This window comes from Nuphar pumila, chromosome 11, assembly GCF_984573655.1.
Source record: "Nuphar pumila chromosome 11, dmNupPumi1.hap1.1, whole genome shotgun sequence".
NCBI lineage: Eukaryota > Viridiplantae > Streptophyta > Magnoliopsida > Nymphaeales > Nymphaeaceae > Nuphar > Nuphar pumila.
The window spans coordinates 105,117,777-105,143,227 of NC_143259.1; the positions used below are offsets into that span (position 1 = coordinate 105,117,777).

Genomic DNA, 25,451 nt, shown 5'->3' on the forward strand with positions numbered 1-25,451 from the left:
AACAAGTCATTTAGAGTCAAACTACACGTTGACAATCTAAAATGACATACCACAAGGTGCACATAATTCACCTCAACAAATATCTCTGATATAACAAAAACAAGGCCAAAAAGTGATGCATTAAATAAGAACCTTAATGGACAATAAGAGTGCCATAAAACAACAACAACAACAACAACTACGCCTTCATCCCAAAACAATTGGGGTCAGCGATATGAACCAAAAAAGAAATTCATTTTGGGTCTTCCACATGAATCCTTTTCCTCCAATCATTTCTATCCAACGCCATGTCCTCGATGAGGTTCAAAGCATTCATATCCTTTCCTATCATCTCCATCCAAGTCTTCCTAGGCCTACCCCGACCTCTTTTAACTAATATATTTTCCCATTTCTCCAACCTTCTAACTGGAGCATCATTAGGCCTTCGCCGAATATGTCCAAACCACCGTAAACGATTCTCTCGCATCTTATTTTCAATGGGTGCAACACCTACCTTCTTACGTATCTCTTCGTTCTGAATCTTATCTTTTATTGTATTTCCACACATCCATCTAAGCATCCGCATCTCAGCTACACTCATTTTTTGAATATGATGTCTCTTGGCAGCCCAACATTCCGTACCATATAGTAAAGCGGGTCTAATAGTCGTCCTATAAAACTTTCCCTTCAACCGCAATGGCATTCTACGATCGCACAGCACTCCAGTAGCACTTTTCCATTTCATCCACCCAACCTTTATCCTATGATTTACATCTCCATCAATTTCTCCATACTTTTGAATGATGGATCCCAAATATTTGAAATAATCATTCACCGGTATATCTTGCTCACCAAGCTTCACTACACTCCCATCACTACTTCGTTGCTTACTAAACCGACATTCCATATATTCAGTCTTACTCTTACTCAACTTAAAACCTCTAGCTTCCAATGTCTGTCTCCATAATTCTAACTTAGCATTAACCCCAGCTCTAGACTCATCAATCAAAACAATATCATCAGCAAACAACATACACCACGGTACATTTTCTTGAATTGATCTCGTAAGCTCATCCATCACTATTGCAAATAGGAAAGGGCTTAAAGCAGATCCTTGATGTAACCCAACCGTTGTCGGGAAATTGGTTGTCACCCCTCCACAAGTGCGGACATTGGTTACTACTCCTTTATACATATCTTTAATTATACTAATGTACTTGAGAGAAACACCTTTCTTCATCATTGTCCACCAGAGAACGTCCCTAGGTACTCTATCGTATGCCTTCTCTAAATCAATAAAAACCATATGCAAATCTTTGTTCCTCTCTCTATATCTTTCAATAAGTTGTCTAAGAAGATGTATAGCTTCCATAGTTGATCTTCCAGGCATAAAACCAAATTGATTCTCCGATATCATGACAACCTTCCTCAACCTAGACTCAATCACCCTCTCCCAAAGTTTCATAGTATGACTCATGAGTTTTATACCACGATAGTTTGTGCAATCTTGTATATCACCCTTATTCTTATATAAAGGCACCAAAGTACTCTTCCTCCACTCATTAGGCATCTTATTTGTTCGCCAAATCAAGTTAAAAAGATTTGTCAACCATTCTAAACCTTTCTCTCCCAAGCATTTCCAAGCCTCGATAGGTATACCATCTGGGCCAACTGCCCTTCTTGATTTCATTTTCTTCAAAGCCTCTGCAATTTCTTTCTTTTGAATCTTGCGCATGAAGTCACGATTTATCTCATGAAAAGGAATGGAGAAGTCTCCAAGATCTTGAACATGACTATCATTAAATAGCTTATCAAAATAATCTTTCCATCTCTCCTTAATCTCCTCATCTTTGACTAAAACCCTTTGCGTTTCATCTTTGATACATCTAACCATACCCAAATCCTTCGATTTCCTATCTCTCATCTTTGCAAGCCTATAAATATCCTTCTCGCCTTCTTTGGTATCCAACTTGTCATAAACCTCCTTATATACCTTAGCCCTCGCGTTTCGAACAACTTTTTTTAGCTTCCTTCTTTGCTATCATATACTTCTCCAAATTCTCATTATCACGACTCTTACTTAGATTTCTATAACACTCTCTTTTAACCTTAATAGCTAATTTGACATCCTCGTTCCACCATGATGTATCCTTACCTAGTGGTGCACCACCTTTAGACTCACCCAATACCTCCTTAGCTACTTTTCTCATACCACCCGCTATCTTATTCCACATTGATTCTGAATCCTCCTCGAGACACCAATCAACTTCCTTAACTACCTGCTCTACAAACATTCCTTGTTTAGCTCCTTTCAGTGCCCACCACTTAATTCTAGGATCTATCCTATGTCTATCCCTTTTGCGGCATTGTCTAATTCTAAGATCTAAAATTAAGACTCTATGTTGTGTAGCTACACTTTCTCCTGGTATAACCTTACAATCGATGCAACAACCCCTATCTCTCTTTCTAAGTAGGAAAAAATCTATCTGACTCGTATTAACCCCACTTTTAAATGTTACTAGGTGAGACTCCCTCTTCCTAAACCAAGTGTTTGCTAAGATCATATCATAGGACAAACAAAAATCTAAAATCCTTTCTCCACTTTCATTTCCTTCTCCTATACCATAGCCTCCATGGATATTCTCAAATCCATCCCTACTAATGCCTACATGTCCATTAAGGTCACCGCCGATGAAAAGCTTTTCTCCATAAGATGTCTCTTGTACTACTCCATCTAAATCTTCCCAAAATTGATGCTTAATGGAATCATCTAAACCTACTTGAGGTGCATAAACACTAATAATATTAATAATATCCGTACCTAATACTAATTTAATAAGTAAAATTCTATCACCCTTCCTACGGACCTCAACTACATTATCTATAAACTGACGACTAATAACAATCCCTACTCCATTCCTATTCCTATTTATTCCTGTATACCAAATCTTATATCCCCAAGGTTCTATCACTTTAGCTTTCTCACCTACCCATTTGGTCTCTTGAAGACATAAAATATCAATCTTTCTCCTACACATAACATCTACTAACTCTACCAACTTACCAGTTAAAGACCCTATGTTCCAAGTGGCTAACCTAATTTTATGGTCTTGGACTAACTTCTTTACCCCCACCCGTCCAACAAAGTGAGGGAACCCTTGCCTATTTGACACCACACCCGGGCGCCGGTGTGACGCGTCGCTTCTGGGCGACGACCTAGCAACCCTTGCACATTTATCACTGCCTCCGGGCCTAGAGAGTACAGCGCGTCGCTCAGTAGGGAACGCCCCAACGAAATTCTCATATTGGTTCATTTTCATAGGATATGACAAAGTTTTTATGCTGGCTGTCACAGGCCTACCGCAACCCTCCTCCTTTATCCGGGCTTGGGACCGGCAGTGTATAACTACACAGGCAGAGTGCCATAAAAGGCAAAAAATATTCTTTTAAAAACAACATTTTTCGAATACGTAATGCTACGTGAAAGAACCATTTTGGGATAATCCAAGAATAAAACCAAGTTTTAATTATGCAACTATATGCTCAACAAGTGCAATTTAATGCAAGAAAATGAGAACATATTACGGCCAACATAGGCATCCTTTAATAGAAGTGATACAATCAAGAAGTTTGAAAATCTCATGTGAAAAATTAACACACGAACGAACAACTTTATAAACTTGCACCATTAGAAGAAAATCCAAACTAAAGGATTAAGCTTAACATAGTCCATTCTTCAAAAAATGAAATCTTTTATACCAAAAGATCTTATTATGCAATAAACACAACATGGAATTTTAAACGAATAATGCATACTAAGGTTCTATATCATGTGGGAAATTCTTTAAAAGATCTTTCTTAATGAACACAACGGTTCATACAACATACTTAACATAAGAACTTTCCAAAAGAGACCACCAAGATTCTTAAATAAACCAAAAACATTGAAGGACCACTTAGGGTTCATACAAAAAAGAAAGACAAAGACTTAATTCAAATGTGAGATATTCATATTCAAGAATTACCAAATTCATATATCAATTAAAAGGTGCACTAAGACACATAAACAAGACTCCTAGAGGTCCTCAAAAAAAAGATTAGGTTTCAAACTGAGAGTCAAGTGCATTAAGCAAATACCAATAATACTCATTTAGCAAACAAATATATATAATTTTAGAAGTTAACTTATAAGTCAATCATGAAACAACTATGCAAAAATCATCAATCTTACATAATTGAAGACAATTATATTTGAAAAAACAACACTACCTGGAGGATTCTTAAAAACCATAAATTACTATTATATGTTATGGGTAATTGATGAATGTGTAGAGAAGTATGTGAATTATCACAATCCTGCATATACTAAAAATTTTAATCTCAACCCAACTTTCTTTAAGAGCTAGCTTCCTACACATATGTAATTCATGTTTTCAAACAAAGTTAAGTGTATACGCAAGAGATAACTTTTAAAATACCAAAGTTATTTTGTAAGATTTAAATTCAAAGAGTCAAAGAATTTTATCACAACCATGTATATTCATCTATGTAAAAATCTCTATAAAAAGAGAATTTGTGTGCAAACACAAAAATAGAACAAGAAGTGTGCACAAAGGCACAAGGAGAACTCTCACAAGTGCACAAAGGCATGGATACACATGCACAAGGGCAAAAAAATAAGTTTCAATGTATTGAATCCAAAAAGGGGGTTTACTAAAAGCTACTAATACATGAAGTCAACATAATAATACAACCATACACGAGTTCAAATAGGATTGACATCAAATTTAAAAGATAAACATGATATATGACCCATTTTTTAGCAATCATATATCTAGAAAAACAAGTTTACCAATTTAAAAAAAAATTATTTAAAAATATTTTTAAAACATGCGAACAAGTGAAATATGATATGTGAAAAATAAGAGTTCAATGCTCAAGTACCACAAGCACTAAATGTGCAAAATACATTTTGATTTTTAAAGAGAGCACAATGATAAAGAAAATACTTGCAAGAAAATAGTTTCATAATTCATGATACTTTAAGAAAAAGAATACATACCGAATAAACTTCAAGAAAGAGAAGAAAAACAATGAATACTTCACCATTCATTGAAGTTTCTTGAGTGACATGCTTTCCGATGCACCAAAAGACAACCCGATCACGACCTTGCTTTGATACCATGTTAGAAGATGACCTTGAATGCAATAGGTTCAAAAATAAACCAATAATCATGCACATAAAGTGCGAATACACAAACCCATTAAGGGGTTACCAAATGCACATAAAGTGCAAACCCATAAACCCACAAAAGGGGTTAGGCCAAAAGGCTAAAAGAATACATCTTCACTAAGAGAGTGAGGGTAAAAACCCTTCACACTAAAAAGAATACATTGTGAGGGGGATTTACCCCATATTTATACATGAAGGGAGAGCTACGGAGAGAGAGTTGTTGGGCTCCCAACGGCAACGTCTCTCTACCTTTTTGACTAAAGTCAAATGTTGACTTTAGTCAAAAGGTTTACATGGCCAAAAAAGTAAAAAATAAGAAAAATAAAAAGGTTTCCTAACTAAAATAAAAGGAGAACTAATTCCTAGTTAGTCTAGGGGATTAGGAAAAAGGGAAATAACCAAAATGCCCCTGACAGGTATTTTGGATAAAACAGAAAAAAAAAAACATATATATACGGTGTACATCAATATTTTAACAGCCCTTTCTCTAGATTTTGTTTTTTAGCGAGAGAGAGAGGGAAGAAGGGAAAAGAAAAAAAAAGAAAAAAAAATACTTTTCAACAAGGATGAGTTGGGGTCGTTACAGAGTTCGTGTCTCACCTGACAGCAGGTGAAGATCGAGCATCAGAGACTTGGTGGACTACTTTAGCCACTAGACATTCAAGAGTGAAAGTGGGACGACATCTCGATAGACTTCATTATAGGGTTGCCGAAGACCCGTCGTCAACAGAGCGCCGTCTGAGTGATAGTAAACAGGTTGACGAAAAGTACTCATTTTCTACCGATCAGGTTCAGTCAGAGTTTGGAGAGTCTAGCAGATCTTTAGGTGGATGATATTGTCTGACTTCATGGGGTACCACGTTCGATCGTGTCAGACCGAGACCCTCGTTTCACATTTCGTTTCTGTCACCAGTTGCAGATGGCCCTTGGTACTACATTAAAGTTTAGCGCAACTTTTCACCCACAGATTGATGGGTAGACAGAACGCACGATATAGATGCTTGAAGATATGCTTAGAGTGTGCGCATTGGACTGAGCAGAGAGTGAGATAGGCATGTGAAGCTTATAGAGTTTTCGTACAACAACAGTTACCACACCCATATAGGTTTAGCCCTGTACTAAGCTTTGTATGGCAAACCGTGCAGATCTCCGGTGTGTTGGGATGAGGCTGATATGCATGACCACTACCCACATTTATTCGGTATGTTCTAATTTCGTGTACGAAATTCTTTTAAGGAGGTAGGGATGTAATATCACGTGTGTTTTTATAATATTAAATTCTCAAACTTCATAAAATTTGGGTAAGTGTTTGTAAAGTCGATAAAAATCCTCGATTTTAGGTGGAGTCAGTTGAGTTTGGGCTTGGCCCAGGACTCATTGACAAGACCTAAACGAGCCAATTAAGATTTGATAAAACTTTTTTTTTTTGACCTTGAAAATCAAGCGAAATTCAGATTAAATTCAGGCAAAATTCAAGTAATATATCATTAGATGCGTCTCAAAATTCTGAAAACATTGATATTTTGTTTTTCTGAATTCGGGCTACTTGGCCTGAAAATCGCATTTTTTTCAAAAATGACCTGCCTTGATGTGAAGTTAATATGGATCTTGACCCCCTCCAAGACCCATATTAATTAAGATTTGGTCAAGTTTGAGATCTATATGGATATTGGGTATGGATTTGGATCTTGGACACGGATCTAAATCTAAAATCCAATTTCAACCAATTTAAAGTTTTAAATTCAATATAAAGGTTAAATTGAGTTAAAATCCATGTTAAGAAGACTCCTAGAGGGGTGAGATACCCTTTGAAACTTTCTGGAAATTTATTGTTTAATAAATAAATAAATAAGTAATTATTAAAAATCAATTAATTCTGAAATTTCTTTTGGATATGGCAGCTCTAATATGTAGGGATTCTAAAAGATCTCAAATGAGGTTAAAGTAAAATAGTAAAATAAAATAAAATAACAAATAGATAAAAAATAGTTAAAAAGGAAACAGGAGGTTAGAGATAGAGTTCTATATTAGAAAAACTCTATCTCATAGCCAAATGGTTGAGAAACTCGAGAAGAGACGTCACCCTCTCTCTAGAAGACTAAAAAAAATTATAAAAGGGTTTAACTCACCCCTCTCTCTAGATTTCATTTTCTAGAGAGAGATAGAAGGGAAAAGAAAGAAAGAGAGAAAAAAAATTTCACTTTTCAACGGGGATGAGTTGGGGTCGTTACATTTTTTTAGTAAATGGTTTTTCTCAAAAAAATCTTGGAAGTTTAAAAATAAAAATAAAATGTAAATAATAATAAAAAATAAAGAAAATAATAAGTCTTGCATTATTTTTCTTGCAAAAATATTAACAAACAAGTTTTAAAAGGTTTTAAAATATAAAGGAAACAAAAAATAGAAAAAGTAGGTCTACAATATAAAAGAATAAGATTTTTCCAAAAATATTATGATATTATCAGGATATTTTGAATTCTGGTGATATTTTGAAAATATAGGGATATATTGCCAATAATTTCAGTTTAATCTAAAATACAAATATTATCGTGATATTTTCAAAATATAGGTGGTATTAGTGACTATGCTTAAAAGAATGCCCCATGCATCATTCCTCATAGTTGCTTGCCATTTTATAACCCCAGTATGTTGGAATAAATTTCTTAACAATATGATCTCATGCTAGTTGCATGCTTCTAGAACCCATCAGATCATGGGCTAAAAGCACCATAATACCAAAGAACAATATTGTCAAATTACCAGATTATAACTTCCCCAAGATCCACACTTTTGGGTTAAAACATACAACCGAACCACTATTCTAGTATTATGAACCCCACAATCAGATGTGACAACATTGGAGCTGATGAAAGTGAAAAAGTCTATTTGTCTATGTATTCTTTACTTGTATTTGTTATTTTGTATTCCGGGTCTGGATAATATATCAGACCCGACTCATTCTGTAAATGAAGGATATATATACATGTTTCGGGTCACGATTTCATGATTGGAAATTGTGACAGCCGCAGCTCCTTTTTCTTTCATCTCTCTTTCACGCATGACAGATCCTAGTGAAATCTAACATGGTATCAGAGCAGAGATCTATGTCACATGGGTGCGGGTGCGGGTGCGGGTGCGGGTGCGACACGGGTGCGGCGCAATTTCAAAAATTTTGGACACGGGGACTCGGCTATATATATATTAAAAAAAAATAATATATATATATATATATATATATATATAAGACTCGGTCAAAGTTGTGCCCATTAGGGGACAGGTGATGAGTTGTGAAGGCATTCTGTACACTTTCTTCATACAGGAATAATTCACTTTTGGGCACTTTCTTCATACACTGTAATAATTCACTTTCTTCATACAGGAAAAAACCACAAAAACTTGAGTTGTGCCCATTCTGTACTTAAAACTTGAAAGTGTACAGGTTTTTTAGTTGTGATGGGTTTTTTTCCTTACAGCTGTAGCCCAGAAAATTTAAAAAAAAAAATTCAAAAAAAAATTTTTGACCAAAATGACCCTGGGTGTGTTGACCGCACCCAGGGTCGGGTTGACCGAGTCCGAGCCGCACCCGTGTCCGCACCCGTGTCGGTGCGTGTCGACGCGGGTGCGGCGACCTTGGAGCCGAGTCCGTGTAACATAGGCAGAGATCCATCTAGGGCTTCGAAGCTGCTTCCAGAAGGTCTGACCTGAGAGGTCGACCTGCATCCAATCAAGAGGTTTTCTTCTTCCACCCTTTTCTTCCATATTCTTATTCTTTCTTTCATTTACTCCTCTACTATTCTTTGTGCCTTAATATTCAGATTTGACGTGAATTTGCGTTAGACTTGAAAGACTTCGGTTCTTCTTTCTATTCTCGTCTCACGGTTCGTATTGAATATTCAGATCTGATCGTGTACATGCGTCAGATCTGAAATATTTAATCATTGCGTCAGATCCCAAATTTTCTTGATTGTGCATATTCTCCGTCTCGCACTTCCTCGTTCTGTCTGATCTGAAATACTCAAATCTGATCGTGAATATTCTTGGTCTCGCAATTCCTATTTCTGTCAAACCTTGTCTAAAACCATCGGATCTGATCATCCATCAGTATCAGATCTGGAATACCATATTTCTTGATTGTTGAATCACGCAAATCGTTGTGCCTACAAATCGTTGTGCCTACAAATCGTTATGTCCACAAATCGTTGTGCCTATAAATCATTGTCTGCAAATCGTTGTGCATGAAATACACTTGTTCTTGAACCAGCATAGTTTTCATCTGCGATTTATTAAAGTTTGTTCAACGTGAGTAGTTCTGCTCCCTTTCCTACATTTATCACAAAAAAAAAAGCAAGAAGGGATGACCAGCAAGTTTCTCAAGCAGTGGACTGTGCATCTTGAGAACACACCTTGTTAACCTTAAGCTATGGAATCCTCCCATTCTTCCCAAACTATCTCTCTTCGAGTTTTCTCAATCAGCTTGTTTCTGAAAACTTGACCACTTCAAACTTCTTGATTTGGAAAAGACAGATCATTTCTTTTGTAAGGAGTCAAGGTCTCTTAGGTCATCTGGACGGAACCGCTTCAGCTCCACTGGAATTTGTTGTGCGAGAAGAGAAGGATGATAAAGGGGCAATCTCAATTGTGTATGTCAAAAATGCAAAATATCTCAACTGGGAAAAGAAAGATCAGTCAGTGGTCACTTACATTACCTCTACACTCACTCAAGATGTACTTATTACAATTCCTGACAATTGCACAGCCATGCAACTTGGGGAGAGACTGGTTCAGACATATTCACAAGTTTATCAGGCAAGAATGGTTTTTCTCAAGAGAGAATTTCAGCTATTGAGAAAAGACTCCATAACCATCATGGAGTATCTAAACAAGATGAAGACTATCACAAATCAACTTGTGGTTATAGGTTGTGCAGTGAGCGACAGTGATATGGTGCAGCAAACCTTGAGTGGATTGGGATCTAAATATAACATAATTGTTACCTCATTACTGTGTTTGCCTACTCTTTTTACCTTTGATGAACTTCAGGCTAAATTAATTCAGTATGAAATGACTCTGAAAGGCTTTTCTGAGGATAATCACACTCATATTAATACCCAAAAGGTCTTTGCCACAAGAATGACTTATGGTCAAGGACGAGGGCGAGGAGGACAAGGACAAAATGGACACGGGGGACGTGGATTACTTCTCACTCCCGTCGTTACTCAGGGATCAAGACTCATTCCCAAATGCTTCTTTTGCAACAAAAGGAGACATATCAAGGCGAATTGTTGGCATAATCTTGAAAATAAAGGAAAGTTTCATCAGGCAACATCCAAAAGGAAGTCCAGCAGCACCAAAGACAGTGGAGAGATTAAAGAATTGTTAATATATGCCTTGTCGGGATTGACTTTAAAGCAGAATGAACAAGGAACTTGATTCGTTGACTCTGGGGCAGCAACTCACGTGACCGGTGATGCAAGTAAACTTTTCAAACATATTCCCTATTTTGGAAAAAGTAAGATTGTCACCGAAGATGGATCTTACCACCCTGTTACTCACATTGTAAAGTCTATCATCCCCATGTCACATTCTACTCTTGAACTCTCCAATGTCCTTCATGCTCTCAATATCAAGAAAAATATTGTCTTTGTTTCTAAACTTGTTGATGATAATCATGCTTCAGTCGAATTTACTCCCTTCTCTGTGCAGGTCAAAGACCTTCGCACGAGGAAAACATTCGTTGAAGGAAAGAGACAAGGCAATATGTAAGTCTTTCAAGAAGATTTGTTTCATTGAGCCTGTCCTACTCACCCGGATTTGAAGTCGCCATTAGAGTTATATCTTTCTGAAAATGTTCTTAGTATTTCTTAATGTAATAAGCCTTGTCTATGGCACAATCGTTTAGGGCATTGTGGGAGTCATTTTATTGAGAAACTTGTTTCTAATAATCTCATTCCAAAAGAAAGTCTCAACGTGGAAGAGAGAAGTCAAAAGTGTTCAAGTTGTCTTTTATGCAAGAGTCATGTATTACCTTTTTGTTCCATTAATAAGAGAGCTTCAAAGCCTTTTGAGATAATATGTTCTGATGTATGGGGGCATGCTCCAGTCATCTCTGGATCTAGAAGCAAGTACTATCTAATTTTTGTTGACAGTTACTCTCGATACACCTGGATATACTTCATGAAAAATAAGTCTAAAGCTTTCCTTTTGTTTCAGAACTTCCTGTCCTTAGTAAAAAATCAATTCTCCGAGTCCATTCAATTTTTCCAATGTGATGGAGAAGGAGAGTTCACATTCAGTGACTTCATTTCCTTTCTTCAAAATAATGGGATAGGAAGAAGAGTGTTCTGTCCACACACGCCACAACAGAATTAGATTGCCGAGCGCAAACATAGGCATATTGTTGAAAGTGCAATGAGTATGCTTCATGACAGTCATCTTCTCATTAATTTGTAGACAGAAGCATTTCATTTTGTTGTACATGTGATAAATAGATTGCCCATGGTTGTCTTCGAAAACAAGTCTCCTTATCATTGCCTTTTTGGAATTCATCCTGATTATCATGACTTACGTGTTTTTGTATGTGTTTGTTATATGCATATTGATTAGTCCTTGATAAACAAGTTTCAGGATAAGGCTCAGAAGTGTAGATTTGTGGGATATGTGGATGACTACAAAGGATACTGATGTTATGATCCCATAGCAGACGCATCAAAATCTCGAGAAATGTTGTTTTTGACTAGCTGAACTTCGATCATAAAATTGGCACAGGTGACATGTCATCTACCTCAGTTGAAGTTTATTACCCTTACCTGAATTCAGAGCTCTTTGATAGTTCGAATGAAGAATGTCATTTGGATTGTGTGCAACACGAAGAAGAGAGTCCCAAGATCGTTGGAACATCGGAATCGCATAACTGTGGAGCAGCGCCACCATTGGAATCGGGAAGGTATAAGGGCATTTCCTACACTAGACACAGAACGATTGCTTCAGGACTCCTAAATCGGGCTCAAGAGGAGGAACCTACTTCCTCACACACCCTTTACGTCAGGAGATCCAGCCGCATGCGGTATCCTATTGGTAAGTGGGTCAGCTACAACAATTTCTCCATGAATTTTCAACTATTTTTTACCGCTCTCAACAAGGAAGATGAACCTATTATGTACTACCAGGCAGCCACTTCTAAGAAATGAGTAGAAGACATGAATGATGAGATGCAAGCCTTGCATGAATGTGGCACCTGGAAAATTGTTCTCAGACCGCCTGACAAAAATGTGGTAGGATGCAAATGGGTCTACAAAATAAAATATAAACCAGATGGAACCATTGAACGATACAAGGCAAGACTCATGGCAAAGGGTTTCACACAAGAAGCAGGATAAGACTATGATAAGACTTTTAGTCCAGTGGTGAGAATGAGAATGATTCGAATCATTCTTTCCTTAGCTGTTGAACATGGATGGACACTAAGTCAGCTTGATGTTAAGAATGCATTTTTGCATGGAGATTTGAAGGAGGAAGTTTACATGGAACAACCACATGGATACTATGAGGAGGATTGTAAGAGAAATGTATACAAAATAAAAAGGGCTATCTATGGCCTAAAGCAAGCATCTCGCTCTTGGTTTGATAGCTTCTCTCTTGAAATTCAGAAGCATGGCTTTGCTCACTCCTTACTAGATCACTCATTGTTCATCTTTAGAGGGCAAAATGTGATCACCTTATTGCTAATTTATGTTGATGATATTGTCATCACAGGAAACTCTGAGGATCATATCAAAGAAGTAAAGAAACTACTGAGTCAGAGATTCAAAATGAAAGACCTTGGTGCCCTGTGTTATTTCCTTGGAGTTGAAGTTGATAGCCGAGCTGATGGGTTGACTCTCACACAACATAAGTATACGATGGACGTTCTAACCAAAGCAGGTACGAAGGAGTGTAAACCTCTAGGGACTCCAAGTATTCTTCACCAAAAACTGAGCGCTCATGATGAAGACTTGTGTGAGGATCCCACCAGGTACTACAGTCTAATAGGGATGTTACAGTATCTAACATTCACTCGACCTGATATTGTTTATTCAATCAATCAGGTGTCCCAGTTCATGCATGAACCACGTACTGGGCATATAGAGGTTGTTAAAAGGATACTCTGATATCTGAAAGGAACAATTGGGAATGGATTGATATATTCTCCAAAACCATTGGCAAGGACATGTGCGAGATTACTGTATATTGTGATGCGGACTGGGTAGGGGATCCAGATGAACGAAGGTCTACATCAGGATATTGCATCTTCATTGAAAGAAATTTAAAAAACAAAAGCCATTGCTATATCAAGTACTGAGGCTGAGTACAGATCTATGGTTGCCGCTACTACTGAAGTCACATGGGTCAGACATTTGCTAACTGAAGTGGGAGAAGTGATATCTCGGTCTGTCTTGTTGTGTGACAATCAAAGTGCTCTCAACATGTCATTCAATATGATTCAACACAGTCGTGCCAAGCACATTGAGATAGATCAACATTTTGTGAAACATAAAGTTGAAGAAAAGGAGATCGAGCTCGAATTTGTTAACACTAAAAGACAAGTTGCAGACATATTCACAAAAGGTTGTATTCTTTACTTGTATTTGTTATTTTGTATTCCGGGTCTAGATAATATATCAGACCCGACTCATATTGTAAACGAAGGATATATATACATGTTTTAGGTCACGATTTCATGATTGAAAATCGTGACAGCCGCAGCTCCTTCTTTCTTTTTCATCTCTCTTTCACGCGTGACAGATCCTAGTGAAATCTAACAGAAAGGTGGCATCTTGGAAGAGGCTTTGTACTAGGACACCATTCTCAATCAATGCGTACATTGTGTAATAATGTATAAATTTATCACAGAGACCTTGGTGAGGTTACATTTTTATATTTAGTTTTCTCATAACTTCACTTAAGGATAGTATTTCTTGAACTTATACAACAATTGCTTAAATTATAACTGTACCATTAAATTTTTTTCCACTTTCATACTTAAAATGAATTTAAACTTATACATGCAAACAATGACGCAGTTTATAGAGAGTATAAAGTTCTCTTGAAAACAAAACATTTTTAAATGCTCAAAATTCTCATAAAAGTCGTGCAAAATAATTTGATCAAGAACCTGGTTTCGGACAAACTGTCCAAGTTCAACAGAGTGTTCACTGCGAGTTAGAAGTTGTATGGCCAAAACATAGAGAGCAGGAGGAACTTTGAGTTTTTCCATGGCTGCACTGCAATAGAGAAAAGCAAATCAGCATCTCTGGAGAAAACTGCTTTACAAGTGAACACTGCAAGAATCTTGGAATAAAATAAGATCATCAAAATGGATACAGTTCAAACTAGATGAATATAAGAATAGAGAAATTTATTGGATACCTCCTGAGGTACTCCACAATTATGGCGACCAGGTAAGCAGGATCACCAACCATCTCTTCCTCAACAAGGGCAAAAACAGAGCTGTACATCTCTTCTGGTGATATTGCTACACTAGATATCCGAGATTTTTGTGGAACAGGAGCATTAGAGTCTAAGATATAACCTCCACTTCCACTTGTTTCAGGTTGCAAGCTTCTCCTCTCAAAATCATTATGAACAGCTTCAGTATTCATATTATTTTTTCCTTCCCCCTTAGTACTACTAGGGCCAGGTAGACCACCGGACAAAGGCATGCTAAGAGGTCCATCAGACTTCAGATTTAGAATTTCAAGGCTATCTTCATTATCAGAAACTGAAGACATTGACAGCCTATTCTTGCCAGGCTCTGGGTTTGGATGAAGAGGGTCAGTTTCCATGACCCTACCCTGGAAGGTGGATCTACTAGGGTCGTCAAATGCACTAGTACTCTCCATATGCTGGATACCAGGGGTTGAACTTCCCTCTTGTTCAGCAGAAGACGATCTTTCAGCATAAGCCTTTCCAGCTACTCCTTTTAAAGAATTTTCCAGTTTCAGAGCATGACTGTATGAAAAAGTAAGGACGTCTATCGCCCTAGCTACCATCAGCACAGGCCTTCTTTCTAGTGTCATAGTACGCATCAGAGACAGGCATAGCTCCTTTATCTGAACAGGTTGTAAAGAATCTCAGAATTGAAATCAAAGATCCTTTTCGAATTCATTAATTCTCATATACATAATAAACAACAAGACCCATAAGGTGAACTACACACATGCATAGTACCTTACTAGGTTCAGACCTCCGCCGCTGCAGAAAATCTAAAAGTGAAGGCACTTCTGAGCTACTAGCAGCAATAGCCTGGAAAACATACAAAATTGGTGTTTGCTTGTGGAAAGAAAATCTTGAAAGAACAAGGTTCATCCGCATAGCTACCTCCAGATCCAAAAAGATTTTCCACAATGTGCCAGGGACAGTATCACATATAAGGTCAGGGACAAGAAAACTCCAACCGTCCCCATAAATTGTTCCTTCATCACTACCACTATTCGTCTCAATCAATTCAGATAAAGGCTCTGCTTGTCTGTTGCTGGTTCGAGGTGCAAACATGTTGAGTCCTGGTAAACCTCTCACTAAAAGAGGAAGTGGAGCAGAAACAGGTGCTTGGGAATCCAAAAATATGTCGTACAATAAAACTACTTTTGCATCCACTTGATGAACAAGAAGCACATTGTCCACCACACTTACAGCCACTTTGGTTGAATATATTGGAAAGGAACCCTGCCATGCCAATTAGCAAAACATGACTATTATGAAGAAAAGCAGCAAGACAAACTTGAATCAAAAGGTATAAGAAAATACATAGATACAAAACACATGTAAATATTACATTACACCTATGATCCATATAATATATATATATATATATGTGTGTGTGTGTGTGTGTGTTATATGCACGTATATATGTATATCTATATGCATATACAATGTGAACCTGTTGAATGACGGCATCACGATAGAAACGATACAAGTGCAACAGCATCCCCACCCAGTCAACTTGCAAGCAGTAGATTCTACCATAACTGATTTAACATTCACAAGTTTCCACCTCTTAGTACGTAACCTGAACATCTTAAAATGACATGACAAATTAAAGTTACAAAAGAAAAAGAAAACTGAACAATGAAAACCGATGGAACCTACACGGTGATAATATGCACATCTTCTGCACCTAAGATAGGCTTTTTATTTGCTTCAGATTTTGTCATTGTCATTTCAAACTTTGGCAAGCGAATGATTCCACCAGATGAGAACTGAAACAACCAACAATAATTGAAGAACGTTTGTAAGATGATGGAAGTAAAGCTAAATTAAATCTACTCATAATGTATAGTGAATCATGCGCTGAGGATCGAACAGCCCAAAAGCCTGCTTGGTGTAAATGAATCTTCTTGAGGATCAAATTAATTTGTTCTCAATAAATACAAGTAGAACACTTGTCAATGAAAAATAAAATACTGTCAGTTGCATTTATAAAAGGGTTTTACAAAAAGCCACTTAGTTTCTCCAAGGTAAGCAATGTCCTCCATGCAAACATCATCATCCTCGAACTCAATCTATTGACTACTATGGCTCTAAAATTAGCAGAGATTAGAAAGGAAAGTTACCTGATATCCAGTCAAGCTCTTGCACTGCATTCCAGCAGCAAGAAGAACTAGGCGACTCTCATGCGTGTAAATATACCAGCTCACATAAAGTCTCTTGGTCTCCACCAGGCGTAGTGCATTAGATTCAAGTTCACAGGCATACAGGTCAAGACCACTGAGCAATAACAATAACAGGCATACATTTAAGTGAAAATTCAGTGGAATAAAGAAGTTGATACAAAGTTACAAACACATAACTACATACTCTCTCTCTCTCTCTCTCTCTCTCTCTCTCTCTCTCTCTCTCTCTCTCTCTCTCTCTCTCTCTCTCTCTCTCGCTCTCGCTCTCTCTCTCTCGCTCGCGCGCGCGCACCAAACCTATGATTTTCAGCTCAATAATTCCATATAATTTGGTGCCTTCAATAGCACCAAATATCCCCCCCCCCCCGCCTATATATATATATATATATATATATATATGCAGGTTATGCTTCTCTAAAAAATATTATGCATTTACAAATAGCCAGTAGACCCACCACAAAGCAACCAGGGTTAATAGTTATTTTGGTTTGTAAAATACATATGGTTCATGATATGCCAGTTTTAAGAGGACTCGTGTCACTTTGATTCAGTGAATGGTTCATCTCCAGCTCTAAAGTTTGATAGTTCTATTTGAGGGCTCTTCAGTTCTGTGTGTGCTTATATATGCTTACAAAGTTGCAAATGCAGTGTGCACACGTGTACACAAATCATGTTTTTGACTTTCAACAAATTTTCCCATTCTACGCCAACAAATGTTTGGCACTTAATCCAATCAATTAGAACATTTCACAAACTAGTGCAACTAATGATCCAGCCCAGTTCCAAAGGTTCATTCAGTCCCAGAGCTTTGGGCAATGCTACGTACATGCGTGGTCTCACAAGCACCAGCAGACATGTTGCACCACATGCATTAAAATACTTGCTATATATATTTTTTTGGCTAAGATCTGGAAAATGCCTTGCAATTCCTATTATCTTTATTACATAGGGGACAACACCCAACTACATCAGTATCCTTTGGCTCCTGCTCAAGAGTATAATGCAAAGAAAAGCATCACAAAACACTTATGAAAAAAAAATTATAAACAATGAAATCATTAGTAGACCAAGCCAAATGTGAACTTTCCCACAAGTAACCTATTTTAAACTAGTTTACAGTTTAGTAGTATCCTTGCAACATATAAAGCCTACTCTGGCACTTAATTGCATAAAACAGAGGAGTTCTATTTCAAATATTTCATTGTAAATTTGTCTACACCATTATCTTGGACATCATTCTTCTGTTAGCATCAACAACAACAACACTACTACTACCACCATCATGATCAATCATTATGACTGCTAAGTGCTAACATCATCATCATCATCATCATTTTCTTGTACTTCACTCACCACGCCACCACCAACATCATCATCGTTATTCTTCACTTGCATTGCTAACCAGGCATCATCATCATAATCATCATTAAGCTGGTGCAAGGACCAGGAGAGAGAGATTTATTCTTAATTCGTCTAAGACTAGTCATACAAACATTGATCGGTGCATGAGATTTTGCACGCATGCGAAAACCCTCATTCTCACACTGTGAACTTTTCACAACCATTTTTCCTTTGTCAACCAGACACTGCCTTTTTTCAATACCTATTTTGTAACTGTACAAAATACGTTTATGGTGCCATAAAAAAAGCGTCTAAATTTCCAGGCACAAATAGTCATGCATAACATGAGAAATCTTTCTTCCAAGGCAAAAGATTGGGAAAAGTGTGGCAAATTACTTGACTTCTATCATTGGCAAGAAATTACCACTGACTAAAAGCAATACTAGTATGACTATTTGGCAAAAAATCATAATGATCTTGTGTTAATGCAAGGAAAATGGCTTCATCTAGAAACAAGGTTTTAAATCAATACTTGACTAGTGACTTGAATGACTCTAGCAAGGCCAGTTTAATTGTCAGTGGCTTCATATCTCAACATCTTTTATGAACCAGACTGGTTCTGGTGCATTCACATTTTAGAATTAGCCAAGTCAGGACCAACTTGAGACACCAAGTCTCCATCTCCATTAACTTGCACAAGGGTCAAATCTGCCAGAAACTTGATTCATACATTCTACAAGCATTAGCATCAGATTTAGGTTTCTTAAACACAATTCTAAGGCCAAACCATCATAGTACCAAACTGTTGAAAGAAAAAAAAAACAAAGAAAGAGCTAAAATGATAAGAGGCATCTACTTGCTGTAGCTTTGCTAAGATACCTTATTAGAAGAGTGGCAGCAAAACATTGTGCTTTAGTTAATCCAGTTCTTGTAATACTTAGACAACAAGCAAGATGACTATTAAGGCTATTCACATGAGAAGTTTCAGAAAACAATCATCACAGAAAGCTAAATAAGACACTAATTATTGCAAAGATCATCTCAGGGAAAACATGCAGACTTTTCATAACTTTTGCTAGATTGAGTCATACACACAAATAGATTCATGAAAACTGCTTGTTCTTCCACACAACACACCTGGTTTTTATGAATACAACATCACAGGTTTGGCAGTCTGTCCAAAAAAATCCAAGTATGCTTTCAGATTCAACCTTGCATCTTCCATAAAAAGTTGCACCAGTTACCCGATTTTTGAACTCGATTTCATGATTAGAGCGGTGAATTCCTATAATTTTTCCATCCAATGAATACCGAATGGACAAAATAGGCCCATCATTCATCAAATCTGAATCTGGAGCCTCACTTGTTGCACCCAAACCAATTTTCCAAGAATAGACCTGTAAAACATCCTCTGAATAAGTTATGTTCAAATTGGTATGGTGCAGTTGGTTTCAAAAGTTATATGGACTGCAAGTTATCAAACTTATTACCTGGTCAGATGTTGGTGACAGTAGCATTTTATTTCCGTCATCATAAAATAAACCTTTGGCTCCAGGAATAGTGCATTTTAAAGGTGGATATTGAACATAAACATGTGAAAGAGCACCAGATCCAGTTAATCCTGTCCTAGGTTGAGCGCTTGATCCTCGGGAAAACATGTTTGACCGCTTGGTCTTCGATAATAGAATTATATGAGATCCCAAATAATGGTTTCAACAGTTCTTGAACTTCAAATGGTGATCACCAATACAAATTTGCAGAGTATGATAACCACAGAAGGCTAGTGAACAACATATGGAGTATTCTAACTCATCACACCAAATCTAGAATGTAGAAGGGCTGTAAAGAGTTGACAAATGGTACCAGATGAGACCATCCCAGCTTAATGTTGTTCTTAGACCTTACGTCTCAGCTGCAAAGATGGAACAAAAGATAAGAATGAATTAACAGAAACAAGAAAATTGTCTTTTCTCTTTTTCATTACCATGTTCTGCATACATGCTTTTAGCTCAAGGAACTCCTTCGCACACATATTCTGTTCAACTTTTGGAACTTTTGCAGAAACACAGCAACCATACTCTTTCGCCTGTTTTAATTAAACAATCATAACAAAAGTAATATAAAATGCAGAAAACTGATACATTCGTCTTTTAAATTCAAGGTTGCCAGGCTAGGAAGCAGAAGCAGGAGACGATACGAAAAGCGAAAGCGAGAAGCGATGCATTTTAAAATGTATAGGAAGTGGGAAGCGAGGAATAAAAAAAAGTAATACAAGAATTGAATGAGAATTTAAATGGAACACAAATAAAAACTAAAATAAAAGTGACTATTCTTAAATTTCATGATTTTTTAGTGTAAGAATTAAATTTTTAACAAAATCTAAAATAATGATTGCCAATTTAGAGAAAGCACACGGAAGTGAGTGAGAAGCATGAGAGGAAACAAATAAAAAGCATGAAAAGTAGTGACAAAACATATAAGAAGAATAGATGAAACCTTTGAAAAGCATAGGAGAAGTGTGGGAGAATCAAGATTCCTCCAAGTTTCGGAAGCGAGGAGTATCACACTTCCAAAAAGAGTTTCCGAGAAGCGGACTTCCCACCTATCTAAGAAGCTTCTGGTAACTCTGGTTCAATTCGGGCAAATGTATACACCAAACAACTCTAATTCTAGTCAAAGATGGATCAGTTTGGACAACATATAATTCATGTGTCACAACAAACAAATATCAAAATAGATATGACTTTGTCGGGAGAGGGAGGTAGAGGATTGATCAGAAGACAGAAGCTTAAAGAGAGTTGAGCAACACATATCAAAACTTTGTGCGGACATTGCATTCACATCACTAGACAATCTATGTAACCCTCTCAAGTGGCTTTAAATGCCTTGCTAGAATATGCATAGGCATTTCAAGAATAACTATTATGGGATCTTAATTTAAAGTTGAAGCATCATATAGGTTCAGATTAAGTGAATATGGTGGAAAGACATAAATGCCACTCAGTGCAAAACCAAGTACATGGTATACTATATTACTTGGATCTCCTCATATAAGCCTGAGTTCTTACAAAAAAATTAATATCAAAATTTTATAATTCTAGAATGCTTAACATAATAGGTTATATGTATGTAATGTATAGTTCTCATTTATGATCCATGTTAGGAGAAATAATATGGTGGCCAAAAGGCATGCCATTCAGGAATTTATTTTAACAGAAGTTAGATACTACTTACAGTGTATATTTATGCTCTGCCACATTTGTGCTATTAGTAGAAAAGATGAACCTAATATCCCATGAATAATCTTTGAATATGTGTACAAGCATGCCATGTTTGCCTAATATGCACCTGCAGAGATGGTTTCACATGTGCCTACTTGCAAGATATACATATTTTCCATTTGTGCCTAGTATTTATGCCATCATATATTACAGCATAACATGCTAACACCAAGCATTTATTTCACAACAAACACAAATACATGCTTTATAGTTACAAGTCATTTGTGAAACCATCTGCTAATCCCAGTACACATTAACCTTAAAAATGAAACAACCACCAATTTGATGCAAAACAATGTAACATCAGCCTAAAATTATATACAGGCCACCAAGAAAGTATAGCAGGCACAAACTAACCTGAGATGAACAATTCATCAAAATGCGTTTGAGCACAGAAAGAGGGGGTTTCTGGTCTTTCATCTTCCACACATCTTCATATCACCCAGTTGCAAAATGTAATAAGTGAAATCACACATCCTCATAATACCAAAATAATTTATCTCAAGGCCCATCATAAAAAAATCACACATGAAGAACCAACACAATTTAACAGTCATAAGCTTTCAATCTTGAGCCTTGACAAAAAAGCATTTTGCAGTATCACTACAAATAACAATTCTACTCATAGTCTCACACAAATTTAAGTCCATCCTCAATCTTATTGTCATTTCCATCTATAGATGGAAAAAAGTTGACCCTGTCTCCTATGTAAAATTCCATGTTTGATCAAAAAAAATCATTTTCTTCCTCTCAATTCTAAGTCAATAAAAGCTTTGATAGAAGACACGATAAACAATTTTGGCTTCAAAAATTTAACAAATTTCATGAATTTCTCACCAGGCTGTAGGTAACTTCAATCAAGTTTAGCAATGTAAAGACTTCAAAATCATGCATGAAAGACAATGAAAATGGAATAGAAATGAGTTCTCCCACTTATAAACTAGGTTAAAAGGAAAACCCATATTCTTCCTACAAAAATTGGAATTCTGAAGTTCTCACCAGGCTCTGGTAACTTCAATCAAATCTAACAAATTCGAATATCATCAAACGAGATAAGGATAAGTATAATATTTTCTCATTCAACTGAAACTCTAAAACAGAAGAGATCGCAAGGCCAAATCATCAAATAATGAACTATCAAGTATCAACCATCCCACTTGTAGGGAGGGGGGGATTGGGTTAAGCCCAAGGTTTCCAGACCATGAAGCGGGAGCAGGATGAGAGGTACTCCTAAAAAATTACGAAGCGAGAAGCATGGAATGACTTGGAAGCAAACCAGGAATATTGTCGGAAGAAACCTGAGAATTGAACCAGAATCAACCCAGGAATCAAACCGGAAGCGAAAAGGGAATCGAAGGGGAAACAAAGACAGAATAAAATGGGAAGCAAAAGGAAAGTGAAAAGGAAGAGAAAAGGGGACGCGAAAAGAAAGCAAACAAGAAATGAAAATGTAATTATATTTTCCCTAATTAACCAAAATATAAAATTTATGCTATCATTAACAAATTAAAGCATGACAAATAACAAGCATTATGATCTGTCAAGCTCAAAATTAAATCATATATGCAACCATTTACAAGATGTATCCTATTGAAAGCATATAATTTTAATACATCAACAAAAATTCATATTCCATAATCCATAATTTCATACAACACGGTTTTAAGAACTAGTAAGCATAAAAATAGTAAAAAATTATCACGTTATTGGCAAAAAAAGTATAAGCTATAAAAACTAGTAGATTTGGTTAAGAAATGTATCTTTTTTAGGAAATCACTTGTTATTTGAGAGTGTGATCTTTTTCTTTTTAGTTTGCATTTTGAAGTACCAAAAAAAAAATAACAAACACATCGTTTTTCTGTTTTCTTTTTTTACTGTATCCTAATTAAGTAATTAGCCTTACACTTCTGCATTTTCCTGTTATTTGCCTGTTTCCAGCTGAAAATGAAACCAACAGAATAGCAAAATAGAGAATAAAATAGAAAAAAGGAAAGCAGAGCAAGAGAGAAAAGGGAGAAAATATGAAAAACAGAATGAAGAAGAAGAAGCGTAGGCAGGGAAGAAGAAGAACATAATGAAAAAAAAAACAATAAGTTGAGGGAAGAGGAAGAAACGTAAGGCAGGGAAAAAGAAGAAGAGGAAGAAGAAGTGAAGGGAAGAGGAAGAAAAGGAATCGCAAGGAAGAAGAAATGGAGCAGGGCACGAGAGAAGAAGAAGAGGAAAAAGTGCAAGGAATAAGAACAGGGAGAAAAACTATAGGGAAGAAGAGTGAAACGCTCGGAGTCCTGAAAGTCCATTGCAAGTGCTACACGATGCAATCTACTCGCACATGAAGGATATAAACAAAAACGAACTTCGGTAACCCGATCGAAGCGACACACTAACAAGTCCGAAACAAGTTTGGACAGCATACCACGGCCCACACACTGCCCCGTGCATCACCCAAGTGATGGCACAAACATCGAGGTATTCTGTTTCAAGGGAAAATTTGATATTCCCTCGAGACACCAACCCAAAATAGGGAAAACACGATATAAGGCTAAGAACAAAAAACAAAAAAAAAACAAAAACTTGATGTCATGGCTGACAGAGGTGTCGACAGGGGCCCAGTACAATTCCCAAAGCTGGGAATCAGGCCTGCAAAACGAGAAAGTTCGACGACAATAAGAAAAAAAAAATAGAATCAATGTGAAATACATACTTCAGCACCACAATAGGTGTGGGATCAATATTCAGTTCGTTGAGTAGGGAGTGAAATGAAGTAAATAAGACCGATTAGGCAAATCGGCTAGCACAAGAGGGTGTCGCGACAAGGCTAAACGCCAGCATACAGGGGTAAAAAGGAAAATCTCATCGGAGCTAACAACAAGAAAAAAAAATGATACTATCTTACTAGTTGCTAGCTTTCGAATTTCAAATGGAGGAGGAAGAAATCTACATAAGTTATAGCCAAAAATGTGTAATGGTGCAAACCCACAATCAAAACACAACCTCCTGATCACCTCAAATCAAGGTGCAGGAACAAAAACGACCCAGGTAGAACCAACCTGAGTCTATCTATATATATATAGAGAGACTCAGGAGGTCAGAAACCTCAAAACGCCCAAATCCGGTGTTTCAGATACCCATTCCACAAAATTACTAAAAAGTATAGAATAAAAAAAAAAATCAGACGCAACTCTAAGAATCAAAATTCTTGTTTCGATGGACCTTTAAAATGAAGAGCCATCCACTCCCTACCCTAGTCGATTGATACCCCAACGAGAACAAACATATATATATATATAAGAGAATTTGGGGGAACGACTTCACTCGAACGGACCTTCACGGCCGGCGGAAGGGAAGGCTCCGGCAGTGGCTGGAACACCCAACAAAGAGAGAGTTCTGAGTGAGGAGCGACGAGCGGGAGCGATGCACAAAACCCCAGTGGTGGGGGCGGTGGAGACGGGCGGCGAACGGGGGAGGACGGCCTCGCTGGTCTCTGACAGCGGCTGAAGAGGGTTAAGGTAATGGCTGCCCCTCCGGTCGGCGCTCGAGCGGAGAAGAAACGCAGGGGGGAGGAGAAAAAAAGGCGAAGAAAGAACAGAGGAAGAAGGGGAAGACGGCGTCGGAGGGAAGAGTCGGCGACAGAACGGAATGGTGGTGCCCTTCGGCCAGCAAGGGGGTTGGCGACGATGCGGCTCCGGCGAGGCCGCGGACGGGGAAAGGAAAGAGGAGGAGGAGAAGAAGAAAACTAGGAGGGGGGGGGGGGCTGCGAAAAGTGAAAGGGGAGGGGATGGCAGTGGACCGGGGGAAAGCGGAGCCCCGCCCCGCCCCGCCTTCTAAGGGATGACACTAGACCGAGGGGAAATGGGGACCGAGGATGGATGACATGAAACGGGGCGTGCGTGCGCGCGCGCGTGTGGTCGTGTGGGGGGGGGGGGGGGGGGGGGGGGGGGGAATTCATCCCGTGCGGGGATGGAGGTTCGG

At 37.5% G+C, this 25,451-nt stretch overlaps 1 protein-coding gene across 3 annotated transcripts in view; it reads right to left on the reverse strand.

Moving 5' to 3' along the window:
• The window catches only part of LOC149822681 (C18orf8), a 65,753-nt gene extending 40,546 nt beyond the window's left edge, over nucleotides 1-25,207 (reverse strand). The window contains exons 1-12 of one of the 3 annotated variants that reach the window (XM_089979981.1): nucleotides 24,805-25,207; nucleotides 21,840-21,913; nucleotides 20,186-20,287; nucleotides 19,692-20,113; nucleotides 19,339-19,598; nucleotides 16,801-16,954; nucleotides 16,337-16,446; nucleotides 16,128-16,215; nucleotides 15,569-15,913; nucleotides 15,419-15,493; nucleotides 14,618-15,300; nucleotides 14,364-14,472 (exon numbers count right to left, since the gene is read on the reverse strand). In XM_089979981.1, the coding sequence (XP_089836107.1) occupies nucleotides 14,364-14,472; nucleotides 14,618-15,300; nucleotides 15,419-15,493; nucleotides 15,569-15,913; nucleotides 16,128-16,215; nucleotides 16,337-16,446; nucleotides 16,801-16,954; nucleotides 19,339-19,598; nucleotides 19,692-19,859 (1,992 nt within the window). In that variant the 5' untranslated portion in view covers nucleotides 19,860-20,113; nucleotides 20,186-20,287; nucleotides 21,840-21,913; nucleotides 24,805-25,207. Of the gene's footprint in view, nucleotides 1-14,363; nucleotides 14,473-14,617; nucleotides 15,301-15,418; nucleotides 15,494-15,568; nucleotides 15,914-16,127; nucleotides 16,216-16,336; nucleotides 16,447-16,800; nucleotides 16,955-19,338; nucleotides 19,599-19,691; nucleotides 20,114-20,185; nucleotides 20,958-21,839; nucleotides 21,914-24,804 lie in introns of those variants that run through there. The other 2 variants (XM_089979982.1, XM_089979983.1) reach the window with 2 other exon arrangements.
• Nucleotides 25,208-25,451: the final 244 nt, after the last annotated feature.